This window comes from Mrakia frigida, assembly GCF_051309035.1.
Source record: "Mrakia frigida strain ATCC 22029 unplaced genomic scaffold BDY24scaffold_3, whole genome shotgun sequence".
In the NCBI taxonomy this organism is placed as follows: Eukaryota; Fungi; Basidiomycota; class Tremellomycetes; order Cystofilobasidiales; family Mrakiaceae; genus Mrakia; species Mrakia frigida.
In genome coordinates this window covers 996482-1009230 of record NW_027481278.1, presented here as the reverse complement: position 1 = coordinate 1009230, position 12749 = coordinate 996482, and the positions used below count along the sequence as shown (strand labels likewise).

The following is a 12749-nucleotide window of genomic DNA, read 5'->3' as shown; positions in this document are numbered from 1 at the left end:
GTCGAGTCTTTCGTCCTTCTTCTTCGTTTTACCCTTATCGATATGTCCTGCCTCCCAATCTTCCCGCCTCTGTGTGTAGGCAGAACGAAACTCGATACCCTTTGGCCCCGAAACTTTCCTTCTTCCTTCGTCAAAAGATCTTCTAATCGTTTTTGCCTTCCAGACTCTTCGCGTTGAACAGCCCCCCGATTCGACTCAGGTCGGTTCTCTTTTCTTCTTCTCTACCTTCCACCTAACCCCCTCTACCCCTTCCCTCTCCTCACTATGAACTCCTCGGTGAGTCTATACTCTCCTTCTTTCGAGCTTTCCGTTCATTAATTTCTTGCTTTGCTTCTACCAGAACCTCTTTCCTCCTCGCTCCCCTCCTCGAAAGCTCCCTTGGGACGTGCTCCTCCTGGTCTTCAAGCTGTCAGATCGCGCCACCCTCGCCAAGCTCGGTAGAGTCTCTCTGGACTTCCTGGCCGCCTCCTCACCACATCTATACAGAGACATCAAAGTTACCTCCGTCGAAGAGCTGCTGAGGATGTTTTGTCAAAGGAAACGCGTTCGTCTCGATCAACTTCCCAACTCTTCTGTCCGCTTAACCTGACTCCCTCCCTTTCCATTACAGTCCACCCATCAATCTCGAATCAACTCTTACCTCTCCCTCTCCACCCTTCGATCTCTCAATGTAGATTTCTCAGCTCTCAAGATCCCTATCGGACTCCCTCCTCCTCTCCTCCGATCTCTCGACTTCAGCCGACTCCTCGACCCCCACTCCCTCCCCCTCGACCTCCTCCGATTCGACTGGCTCATCTCCTCCCCTCTTCACTTCTACTACATGCACTCCTCCCTCCTCCCCATCCTCAATCCTCGTCGAATCGACTTCAAGATGCACCAGGATCGCCAAAGCCCTACTTTCCGACCTTCCCCCTTCTGGGAATCGTCCTTCGCCATCGAGTCCTGGACTCGACTGGAGGTCGTCGATCTCTGGGGAGCTATTCCGGTGACGTCCAATCCTAATCAGAGCGAGACGTTGCTGTTGGGAGTTCCAGCGAGGACGTTGTTGGGATTGAAGAGGATGAGACTTCACATTGCCAGTTTGGTTGGGTGGGAGGGACATCCTGCGACGGCTTTGGAGGTGGTGAAGGAGTTGGAGGTGCATGAGAACTCGAGGGAAATGAGGTCGAACCGGTTGGGGCTCTCGAGGATGAGAGATGGGTCGGTGGTGATTGTTGTTGAGTCGGAGGAGGAGAGGAGGGCGGTCGAGGACGCGTTCGCCGTTGCTCTTCACGATCTCAGGAGGAGTTTGTTCTCGATTGTTGTTGAGCCTCGAAGTGAGTCAATTTTTTTCTTCCTTCTCTTTCCTTCTGTCGTCGCCTTTCTTCGTTCACAGAACTGATATGCTCTCGCTCTTCTCCTCCCTTTCAGATCGCCATCTCGCTCGACCTCGTTCGAAAACCCAACACTCCCGACCTCACGGTGCTCTCCAGCTCTCCGAGCTCATGGAAGAAGCTTCCACACCTCGAACGGGATGTGTTCCGTTTGCGGTTCAGGCTGGGTGAGTCTCGTCTCTTCCTTCGGATCCATCGACTCGCGTCTCGTTCGACGCTGACCTCTCGTCTTCCTTTTCCTTTTCGCCCTGGCAAGTGCCAACAACCCTCCCTTCCGCTCCGGAACCCCTACGATTTACTAGATTACTATACCTTTGCGCCTTCATGATGTCAACGACTTTTACGACTTTCCTCTTTCTCATCGCAAGTTCACGTCGACTCGAAGCAGAACCAATGAACGCTTGAACGCGTCTTCTTTCTCCAACGGCTCTCCGCCGGAGCAGAGGCGAGAAGTCTTCAAACAAGACTGCTTCGAGTGAATTAGCTTGAAGATTCGTCGGGGGCTTCGGAAGGCGAGAAGAACACGCGAAGGAAGGAAAGAACCGGTCATCTCCATCTCGTCGTGCGAAAATCATCGCTCTGCTCCTACCAAAGGCGTCCTCTCGTCGTCTTCCTCCCCATTTACGTCATCTTCCAGGAGAGGTCTTCCGAAGTCGTCGATTCCGAGACGCTTCTCTCGTTGCTTCCAGCAGAGGCACATCACCTTGAGGGGAACGAGTCGACGCGAACGAAAGAGAGAGGGAAGGGTCAGAGAGCTGATGGAAGCAGAGGAGGCCGATGAGGATGGAACTGACAAGAAGTCCCGACTGAAGGAATCCCGTGATGGCGTAGGGCATCCAAGCTGGAACGAAACAAAGAGAAGAGAGACGACGAAACGAGATGGTCAGTCGAGCTGATCTCTTCCACCTCGGTCTTAATCGAGAGGGATGTGTTTTGCTCACAAGACCAAGAAGTCCCCTCTCGAATGGCTATCGAGACGACGAAGGCGACCGAGCCTGGCACTTGGATTCTGAGAGGGAGGAAAGAGGAAGCAGCGACGCGAGGGGGTGAGCGGGCTGCTTCGTTCGAGCGGACCTCGACTCGAGAACAGGAAAGACTTACATCATGGTAGGAATACTGAGAGATCCGATGAATCCTTCGTTCCAGGTCAGGAGGATCTGAGGGAGGTATTGGGAGACGGCGAGGATGGTAGCGACGAGACCGTGCCTGTCGAGAGAAAGAAGGAGGGCGACCTGATGAGTTTCTCGAACGACGCAGAAATGAGGAGAGGTATGGATACGAAAACTCACGCGTCTGCTATTCTTGAAAGCCTGATATCAGGAGCGTCGTTGGGGTTGGGGTGAGGGAGCGGGAGGCGAAGGAGAAGAGGGACGAGAACGGCGAGAGTGACGATGCTGTTTGGTCGAGATGTTCGGTCAGGGAGAGCTCGTTCGATAGAGGTCGGACTAGCTACTCACAAATGAATAGCCGTAACACTTGCTAGTCCGACAGAGAGCTTCCATAGAGGAGTCGTCTTCGCTTTCTTGTCCGCTACAGCACCTTCGAGGAGAGGAGGTTCGAAAAGGAGATGTGGTGGGAAGTAGATGAGGAAGAGGATGAAACTGAGTGCGAGAAGCAGGAGAGATGGTCAGCTAGGTCCTTGAGGAAGTACACAGAAGAAGAGAGACGAACATAATCGAGAACAGAACCCAGGCGATGGCGACCTGAAGGAGACCCAGCGTGGCTGAGAAGCACGATGCGGTCGACTGTTTCCCTCCCAACAAGGCAACCCGACCTCATCAGATCGCATCCCAGCAGCTCCAGTAGAGACCTTCAACTACTCACGATGATCGCGCAACACCTGACTTTGGGCCATTGAAGGATGAGGAGGTTGAAGAGTCCACACGCTGCTGAGGTCGATCCGAGGAGCAGGTACCACGGAGACAAGCCCTCCGAACTTTTGGTTTGATAGATTCGAAGGTGTTGAGGGAGGTAGGACACTACGAGTCCGAAGCAGAGAAAGGAGGAGAGTCCGAGAGCGAAGAGGTTGGGCGTCTGGAAGAAGAGCGAGAGAGAACGAAGGAAGGGGAGGAACAAGAGTGAGCGAGGTCAACATCTCGAACCCTTCCTTCCTTCCTTCTTCCTTGCCATGAACGAGAGACGCCTCTCCAGCTCGAGGAAGCTTCAAGAGATGACATGTGGACTCACAGGTTCACATTGTGATGGCTCGTAGGGAAGCATAACGTTGAGCGAGAAGAAGAGATGGCCGTTTGGTTCTTGAAAGCATCGAAGCGAGCTCACGCTCTTTGAACCGTCACGATCGATCCCCCTTAACCTCTCGAGAAGTACGCGTACAGAGAGGAACGAGGCAGCACCAAAAAAGCAAGGAATGATAGTGAATGGAGAGGATGCGTGGGAACTAAGAGAGAGGAAGGGAAGAGACTAATGTAGGATGGAGAAGCAAGAGAGTGGGAGAGAGATGGGTGGGATGGGATGGTGGGCGGGACGAGAAATGGAGAGAGAGAGCGAAGGTCCAACGAGTAAAGAGAGACAAGGCAAACGAAACGAGAAAGCAATATAAAGGTTGTAGGTTCGGACATCTACCTCATCGTCTCCCACCGATCGTCAATCCCCCACCTCATCTGAGGCTCGAACGCGTTCGATTCGATCCTAACGAGCTCGAATAGAGGCTCCTCCTCCCCAATCCATTGATTCCGTTGGACGACGTCTGAGAAGACGATGTGGGAGAAAGAGAGAGGTGTCCACCTCCTCCAATGAAGGAAGAGGGCTGAGAGCGTGAGAAGACGAGGAGCGGGAAGAACCATGACCTCCCACCGCGACGACTCCCGAGAGAATGCTGAGGGCTTCTCGACCTGGAGCGGTGCATCGGAGGAATCGAGTGTTTTCGAGGAGCTGTTAGGACGGAAGAGAAAGGAACGTGTGAGCAACGGGGAGAGAAAGGGGGGGAGGAGAAGAGAGGGAAACGAACCGTCGCTCGAATCCTATCCACGAGAAGAGCAGCTGGAGAAGAGGGAATTGATGGTTGATAGGGAAAGTAAAATTTAATCGGGGTCGAGGATGAACTCTCAAAGTGATCGAGACTCAGTCTAGGATGCGAAGCAGAATGGAGAGGGAGGAGGTCGAGAATGCGATCTGGCACAAACCAATCAATCCCCGCTCCACTCTCCAGATTGCTCGACCAAAGTAGTGATACCAAGAGTCGAGTTAGGGACCTGAGATCTGAGGCTAGAGGAGGAAAAGCGGCCAACAGGAAGAGAGGAAAGGAGGTCGACGTTGGCGGTGAGCTTCGAAAATGGTGAGCTCGAGTTGTTTTGATCTTTTCTTTTCAGCAGCGAACGATGACCTGAAGATTTTCTTCTTTCTCGGACTTCAAACCATGGACTCAACTCTCACCCCCATCCTCAACAACCTCAAACATCTGTATCCTTCCCCTCAGTTCAACAACGTCAGTTCACATCATACGAGGACGTCGAGCTCACCTCCTCCTTCCTTCCCGTCTCTCTCTCGCTCGTCTCCCTCTTCTCGAGCTGACTTCGTCTTCTCGCTTAACAGGAATGGCTCCAGACGACTCTCACCTCCATTCTCGCCCAATCTCCCCTTCTGAATCGGCAACAACAGATCAAAGCGAGCCATGAACGACTCTTGCTCTCCGATCTCGCCTCCTCGACGGTCGAGGGAACAGGTTTCCCTCCTGAGCTTTTCGCAGATCCAGAGGATCCTATGCATCAGAAGATTCTCTTCGAGGGAGTCAGGAAGGGTTGCCTGGTCATGGTGGTTTCGATAACAGAGGTTCGTTTCGTTTTCCTCGTTCTTCACTAAAGGAAGGGAAAGGTCGAGCTCACCGTTTCTTCCTCCTTCGTCTCGCGTGTCTTCCTTTCGTACAGATCGGTTCCTCAGCTTTCACTCTCCAACGAACGCTACACGATAGACAAGAAGCTCGCACAGGTGTAGCCAAGATTCGACGACTGGTCGGGGAGGAAGAGGCGGACGACGATGAGGAGGGTCAAGAGGGACCCAAGTACGCGAGAGGGACGTTGAAACTCGAGCTCTCGGATGGGTTCAGGACTGTAAGAGTGAGTCTAGCGCTGTTTTTATGCTAGACTCGGAGTAGGAGCTGACTTGGGATCACTCGGTGAACTTCAGGCTATCGAATACAAGCGGATCTCGTCGCTCAAGCTCGGGGAGACTCGTTTGGGAAGCAAGGTAGGTCGCTTTGACTCGTTCCTTCTTTCCTCTCTAACTATGAGGCTAACCTTCATCTTGGTGGGTAACTTAGCTCCTCATCCAGAATGTCAAGGTTCTACGAGGGCTTCTTCTGCTCACTCCTGAGACGTGCAGCTTCAAAGGTCGGTTTTCGGACCTTTCCCTCTCCGTTCCCTTCTCGCCGTCTCCTTCTCGAGCTGACCTCGATGGTTTCTGTTTCAACAGGCCAACATGTTGAGGAACTCTGCTTAGACGGACGAGAGGAGAAGCTGTTAGAGTCGGGGTTTAAGGAGAGACTTGGGTGAGTCGTTCTTCCGTTCTCGTTTCTGGGTCTCATCCCTCTCCACCTTTTCTCTCGCTGAGCCTGTTCCCTCCCCTCTCTCGTTATCTTCGAAACCATCAGCAAAGAAGATCACGACGACGACGAAGCCCCTCTACCACCCTCCCCACCCCGTCGAATCGTCCCTCCTCCAGCAGCTCTTCGCGTCCAACCTCCTCCTCCTCCTCCCGCTCGAAACCAACCACGCCCACCTCAACCCTTCGATCCCAACGATGAAGACGAAGAGGACTACATCCCCGAAGATTTCCAGGTCGAACCTGCTCACGCTCCTCCTCCCGCTCAAGCTCGTCTCCCACCGATCGAGGCAGAGGAGGAAGAAGACTACTGGGCACACCTCATGGACGAGGATCTCGAGGAAGAGTTCGATCGGGATAAGGAGGAGCAGGAGGAGGAGGAGGTTCTGATGAGGGAGTACGAGCAGGAACAGGAACATCGTCCACCGCCGAAGAAGACGAAGAAGGAGGAGGGAAACGCGTCCTCGTCTTCAACATCGTCAAGGTTCTTCCCTCCGCCCGCTCAACCACCCAAACTCAGACCACCACCACCACCACCAGCATCGAAACGCCATCCAAGGGAGGAGGAACAGGAAACGATCGTCCTAGGATCAAGTTCGGATATCGAGGTGGACGAGAACCCCCGTCCGGCGAAGGAGAGTCAGACGCAGAGTGGGAGGAACTGTGGGAAAACGGTGAACTCGAGTGGGAGTGGAAGTGGGGCGGGTGCGTGGGGGTCGCTTGGAGGGAGTCGGAGTGGGAGCGTTGGAGGAGGAGGGAGTGGGAGTGGGACGACGAAGGGGAAGGGCAAGGAGAAGGTGGAGAGGGAGATTCAGCAGGAGATTATAGAGATTTCGGATTCGGATTGAGGAGATGTTGTTTTTGTATTGGGTTCGGGGTGTAGGGGCTTGGGTCCGAAAGAGAGATGCGAGAGAGAGAGAGACAGACGACAAGACGAGAGGCCGTCGCCGCTTGAGCGCCCGGAGTAAAGGAGTCAGATTTTGAGCTCAACAGGATCGAGAGCTAGATGTGTTGTCTCGATTCTTCTTAAACGTCAGACGGAGAAGAAGAGAAGGATCCTGGGAAAAGTTGGGTGACGACCCAGCGTGTCGAGGGTCGTTGAGCTCGCCTTCCCTCCCTCGCTCCTTCTTTCTCTCCCAACTCCTTCCTTCGAACAGTGACGAAATTCACTCGAACAGCTCTAGAAGAGTCCGACGACACCTCTCTCCCCTCTACGAGCACACGACAACGACCGCTCTTGACAACTGTCGAAGCTTCAGACGAATCTAAACGGAAGGCGCTAAAGGTGAGCTTCGTTCTTCCTTCCTTTCTCTCGTTCCCTTCGCTCGTCGGAGGGATTGAAAGCTGCTAGAGACACACTCGGGATGTCATCTGTGGCTTTCGAGTATCAGGAAACTGGCGCTCAGTTTTCTGAGCATGGCAGGGGTTTTCTTTCCTGGTCCTTGACCCTAATCTCCTCTCGTCTCTCGCCTTCTCCCTCCCCGTTGCTCCTTCGAGATTCTCTGACCGTCTTCTTCCTTCTGTCCTTTTCATTCTTGCAGACCTATCGACATACCCACGGCCCTCTCCACTATGCCCTCCAACCACGACCACGAACGATCTCCCCTCCTCCCTTCCTCTCTCCCAACAACGGAATCCGTCCTCGCTATTCGAGTGTTTGATCTCATCCACTCGGTTCACGACGACATCGTCCGGAACATAGACACCGCTCTCTCGTGGGAGCAGCTCTGCGCTCCAGATATCAACTTCAGCATCCTTCGACCTCTCCTCCACAACTACACGTCTACCAAAAATCCTGCGATCAGTGCGTTCCCTCTCCCCTCCCTCGGCCTCTCTCCCCCCCCCCTCACCAGATTTCTGACCTTCGCCGCCCTTCCTCCCTTCTTTAACAAGTCTACGCTCTTCTACTCAATCGAATTCAGTTTCTTCGACTGTCGGAATCGGACTTGAGCTTCACAGCTCTTCAAAGCTCTCGAGCAGGTGAGCCTGCTTTTCTTTCGCGTCGCAGCTTCGTTCGTCGGTTTGCCGTTTCGTCCTGACTTGACCTCTTTGCCGTAACAGATCTCTGCGAGATTCTCGCTATCAAGCTAACTCGAACCTTCTCTTCAAACGATCTCGAACTCGTCGACGTCCTCAGTCGACCTTGGAACCCGTACCAACATGCGCCTGCTTCGGTCCTTCAGGACGTGGATCAGGAGGACATCGAGGAGGAGATGCAGAACTCGTTGGAGCTTGCTATCACTGCTTCTGCGAAGCGTAAGTCGTCGAATACCTCTTGATGATTTCCCCTCCCGACTGAGCTTGCTTTTCTCTTGCATCGACGCGGTTTCGCAGACTTCCTCTCGACTCCCCTCCTCCAGCGAGTCATCGGACTAGTTCATTCGGGAGCTATCGTCTACCATCTTTCTCTCTCGTCCAAGAGAGCTCTTCTTTCAGATACCTACAAGTCGAAGAAGATCCGAGATCAGGAAACTAGAGGAAGAGCTGGGATGTGAGTCGCGCGTCTCCTCCGACAATGCGACCCCTTCTTCCTTCACTCGTTGACTGACGTGATACTCTTATATCCTCTCAAGAACCGACGTCGATCACGGAGTCCATCTGTAAGTAGCTACGGAGCTTCTCTCCCAATTTTGCGGTGCATCGCTCGTGATCCGGCGACGCGTCGACTCCGCTCCTTCTTTTTCGTCCCTCTTTCTCACCTCTCACCCCCTTCTGATGCCTCCACTTCCTCAGATACGACGCCAGGGACGCTGGATGGCTCGACCACGGCAGACTCAAGGTCCCGTTTTGGAGGGATTTTATCGAGCTCATCAACTTCGTCCTCCTCTTCCTCGCCTTCATCGTTTGCGTCAAGGAGCACGATCTGGAAAGGATCAACATCTACGAAGGAACGTTTCTGGTACTCGCTGCAGGATTGATCCTCGATGAGGTTCGTCTTTTCTTCCTCCTCTTTGCTGCTCAGCTGCTGATCGATCGACCGTTTTCGACTGCACTCCTGAACCAGTTCGCCGCCTCGAGAGAACACGGGATCCAGTTCTACGTGTCCTCCCTCTTCAACGGCTTCGACCTCTCCTTTATCGCCATCGTCCTCGCCTACGTGGTCATCCGAATCCGAGGTCTTACGAGCCATCCTCCGAACCTCGAGACGGCCGAGTTGGCTTTCGACACCCTTGCCTGTGGCGCTGCTCTGCTCTTTCCCCGCTTGGCCTTCAGTTTCGTGCAGAACCATGTTATTATCATCGCTCTGAAGGCTATGATGCACGAGTGAGTTCAGAGAGAGCGAGACACGACGAGAGTTCAGAACGCTAACTTCGACGTTTTTCCATTCACTTTCTCAGCTTCGTCAAGTTTATGGCTTTCGCGGTCATCTGCTGTCAGCTCTTTTTCCTTTCTGACGAGGTAGTTCGCAACTGACTTGACCGGTTGCCTTCCCTTCGCCAGTCTCTGGATTCTTCTTTGCCCTTTCGACTCTGGGAAGCGAGTGGACTTCAAAATCGATCATGTGAGTATCTCCCTTTCTCGTGAGGTTCACGATCGAACGTTCGTACTGAACAGTTTTTTGTTCTCTTTTTCCTTCTCTTCAGTTGGCTCATGGCTCAGATCTGGTTCGGGAGCAGCTGTTCGTTGTGCTTCTCTTCGACGCGTCTTGCCGCCTCGACTGAGTCCCCTCTCTCCCCTTTTATTCGCTCTTGGCCAGATCTCTCCTTCCAGTCATCGGCGAGCTTCCACCCAGTACGTTTCCTTCTTTCACTCGGCTGGAAATCCCAGTTTCGTTGCTGACGCTCCGTTTCGTCGCGTCTCCCGCTTCCTCAGATCTTCGGCCCTCTACTGCTGATCAGTTACGCAGCTTTTTGTTCCACGCTTCTTCTCACGAGTGCGTTTACATCTCCTATCTTCAGTCCTCGCAGACCTTCACTGACTCTCTCTCTCACCAGTCCTCATCTCGATCCTTTCGAATCGATTCGCTGAGATCTCTCAGAACGCCGCCGAGGAGAAGTGCTTCCAGTCTGCTTTGAGCACCGTTGGTGGAGTCAAGGGTGATGCTATCTTCTCGTACATCATTCCGTTAGTCAAGCTGTCTTTCTTCGAGAGGAGTTGCGACGGCCCGCTGATCCTCTCCTTCTTTGCAGTCTCAACATCCCCGCCGCTGTAATCCTTGGACCTCTCTCCTTCGTCCTCACCCCTCGAGCTTTCCATCGAACGAACGTCTTCCTGATTCGAGTCTCGGTAAGCTCCCTTTGCCGTTCTCCCCGCTTTCTTGAACGTCGCTGACTTCGTTCTTTCTCCCAGACGTTCCCTTTGCTCATCGCCATCTCCCTCTACGAGAGGTGGAAAGCCAACGCCGCCTCGCAGACTCACGGCAGAACTGGAACCGCCGTCGAACACATCTACGAGTGAGCTATCGCTCTACACTTCTGCTGTCTCTTCCTCGAAACGCGTCTGACTCGAAACTTCGTTCCTTTGTTAAAGCGCCATCGTCGGCAGTTCGTCTGATTGGGTTGAAGATGTTTTCGAATCCTCTCCCTTCGGAAGCTCTCTCGTCTCGGGCCAGGAGCGAAGCCTCGACCTTCAACGATCTCTCGCTTCTCCTCCCATCCTCCCTCCTCGCACCGAAACCGAACCCTCCGCCGTCGGAGTCCCTCCCAAATCCAAACCTCTCACTGCCGAGCCCGCCACTCTCCCAACCTCCTCGTCCTCCTCCCAAAAGATCCCTCCTCCAGCCGTTCTTCGACGGAGGAAACTCGCAGACATCAGCACCAGTCCTTCGAGCACCTCGTCCGGTTCGAACTCGTCGCCTCTCGCCAGACTTTTCGGTCGAGGCACCGTACCGGAGGTCATCGTCGAGGCTCCTTCTCTCCCCGTCCCAGAGGTCAACGTGTTCGACGAGGATGCTCAGAGGGATCTGTTGAGATCGGAGCTCAGTGAGATGAAGGAACGAATGGAGAGGATGGTGCGTCGTCGGTTCCATTCTTTCCTGTCTCCTTCGACTCTCTCTCGAAGCTGACTCATCTCTTTCTCCTTCGACAATCTCCAGGAAATGCTCCTCATGAGTCTCACGAAGGGGATCCGAAGCGACTCGATGTAGAGTAGTCTCGTAGTTTCTTGCCAGTCCGTTCCTTTCTCAGTTGTTTTGGCGCTTTTCTTTCGTAACGTATCCGTAGGCTATGCCACCCTCTCTCTCTTTCTTTAACCTTCTCCGTGAACTAGTCTGCTTCATATCTCAATCTCCAGAGATGGCACGCTCAGCATTGAGGGAGGGTCGCAGAACGGCGAGGGAAAGATGACACGGTCGAGACGCGTTGCTGTTCAGCTAGCTGATCGCTTTCGAATCGTCCACGCGCTCACGAGGAAAAGGTGCACCTTGTAGGATCCTCAACTTTGGCTTCGGCTTGTTAGACTGAATGTTGACTGAAGAAATGCCTTCCTTCCCTCGTCCTCCTCGACCATCCCCGACGCGAACCGTGCCAGTGCTCTCCTTTTTCCACACCCCTCTCGTTCCCCTTGTTTTCGAACACACACAGCCCAAAACATTCGATGTCCTTTCTTTTCTTCCTTCTCTCCCTCAACCATCGCCATCAAGTTCCAAGGACGGAGAGCTGAGCACAGACTGCCCGCACGAGAGCAGATCAATCAACAAACCGCGACTTCGAGTCCATCTCCTTTCCCCATACTCGTGTCGCCTGGCTCTTTTCTCCGAAGGCTTTGAACTGAAAAAAGAAAGTCAAGAAGGCAGCTGTTTGACCTCTCACCTACGAACGACCAGGATAACCTCAGAGGTGAGTTTTCGTTCGCGTCGTCGGAGGGAAGAGAGTTTGTTGGATCGAGAGAAAGGGCTGAGCTTCTCTCTTTCTCTCCTCCTCTTTCCTTCTCCTAGCGTTCGTCACCTGTTTCGTTCCCAACAACGACACGCAATCGCATCTTCAACAGGTTTTTCAGGTCCGTACCCATCTCTAGCATTCAGGAGTCAATTCAGGGGAGGAGAGAGCACGAGGAGAGGTCGCTGGACGCGCGAGAGGGAGGAAGCTCGTTCAACGTCTCCGCTTCTCTCCTCCTCCTTCCTCTGGACCTTCTCTTGCGCATGCTCGATAAGCTCTCAAATCGAGCTTGTTTGTACTTGCAGATCGTAAACGATCCTCGAGAAGGTTGGATCCCTGACTTTGCTTTCTTTGGATCAATTACAGAGCCCTTCGATCTCTCGCAAGAAACTTCACCCTCCCTCCTCCTCCTCCTTCAATCTTTCCTCGTTCTCAAGATACTCATCAGAACCCAGAGATTCTCAGGACCTTCGTGAGCGATTTTTTTTTGCGCATCTTCGTCGTATTTCGACGAGAGAGCTCACCTTTGGCTCCCCCTCTTTTGACTTCATCCTCACCTCCACCCCTTCTCTTCCTCCCTCCTTCCCTCTCCTCCCTCCTCCTTCGTACTTCCTTCACTCCCTCCGTTCTGGTTCTCGTTGTCGCCCCTGGTGGATGATAATACTCAGTCACAACTCGACCCTCTCCCTTCAAGAGCCTCCTCCTTCGACCCTCAACGGCGCGTGAGCTCAGGTCTTCCTCCTCCTTCAAAACAAACCACACGGCCAAGCTCTTCCCTTCCCTCGTGTGAGCTTCCCAAATTTCTACCATCGACGCGTCCGACCTCGTAGATCTCCTCGTGCTGATCGTCTTTTCGTTTTCATCTATCTCTCTTCAGTTCAGCACCCTCTCCGACGAATCAAGACCGCAGGATCGGCCCAGCCAGCTTCCCTTCCTCCCCTTCCCTCCTTGCTCCTCGCTCCCTTGCTTTTGAGCGACCCAGGAGTCTCCCTGAGGTGGGTCG

General features: G+C 53.6%; 4 protein-coding genes across 4 annotated transcripts; 3 read left to right on the top strand and 1 right to left on the bottom strand.

The window, feature by feature from the left end:
- The first annotated feature begins 3 nt into the window (after positions 1 to 3).
- On the top strand, positions 4 to 1724 carry BDY24DRAFT_165351 (uncharacterized protein). Its single transcript, XM_076636205.1, has 5 exons — positions 4 to 276; positions 341 to 544; positions 611 to 1316; positions 1411 to 1540; positions 1630 to 1724. The coding sequence occupies exons 1-5, from the start codon at positions 265 to 267 to the stop codon at positions 1673 to 1675; spliced, it is 1098 nt and encodes a 365-aa protein (XP_076500455.1). The 5' UTR covers positions 4 to 264; the 3' UTR covers positions 1676 to 1724.
- Positions 1725 to 1906: 182 nt separating this feature from the next.
- On the bottom strand, positions 1907 to 3686 carry BDY24DRAFT_377353 (PQ-loop repeat-containing protein). The gene is made up of 9 exons (XM_076638765.1): positions 3561 to 3686; positions 3198 to 3407; positions 3045 to 3118; positions 2831 to 2974; positions 2663 to 2767; positions 2475 to 2579; positions 2315 to 2382; positions 2168 to 2214; positions 1907 to 2076 (listed from the first exon to the last, which is right to left on the bottom strand). Exons 1-9 carry the CDS (start codon positions 3591 to 3593, stop codon positions 1945 to 1947), a joined length of 918 nt encoding a protein of 305 aa, XP_076500454.1. The 5' UTR covers positions 3594 to 3686; the 3' UTR covers positions 1907 to 1944.
- A 1023-nt stretch (positions 3687 to 4709) lies between these two features.
- Positions 4710 to 6782, top strand: BDY24DRAFT_377349 (OB fold domain-containing protein). The gene is made up of 7 exons (XM_076638764.1): positions 4710 to 4818; positions 4926 to 5162; positions 5258 to 5446; positions 5517 to 5576; positions 5650 to 5719; positions 5802 to 5877; positions 5980 to 6782. The coding sequence occupies exons 1-7, from the start codon at positions 4750 to 4752 to the stop codon at positions 6776 to 6778; spliced, it is 1500 nt and encodes a 499-aa protein (XP_076500453.1). The 5' UTR covers positions 4710 to 4749; the 3' UTR covers positions 6779 to 6782.
- A 512-nt stretch (positions 6783 to 7294) lies between these two features.
- BDY24DRAFT_438375 (uncharacterized protein) lies at positions 7295 to 11216 on the top strand (the record flags this gene model as incomplete). The annotated part of the gene is made up of 17 exons (XM_076644351.1): positions 7295 to 7314; positions 7472 to 7734; positions 7824 to 7910; positions 7992 to 8186; positions 8265 to 8421; positions 8504 to 8530; positions 8664 to 8859; positions 8935 to 9194; positions 9269 to 9303; positions 9372 to 9432; positions 9515 to 9662; positions 9744 to 9804; positions 9866 to 9995; positions 10061 to 10157; positions 10221 to 10324; positions 10401 to 10881; positions 10966 to 11216. 17 exons carry the CDS (start codon positions 7295 to 7297, stop codon positions 11014 to 11016), a joined length of 2373 nt encoding a protein of 790 aa, XP_076500452.1. The 3' UTR covers positions 11017 to 11216.
- Between the last annotated feature and the right edge of the window lie 1533 nt (positions 11217 to 12749).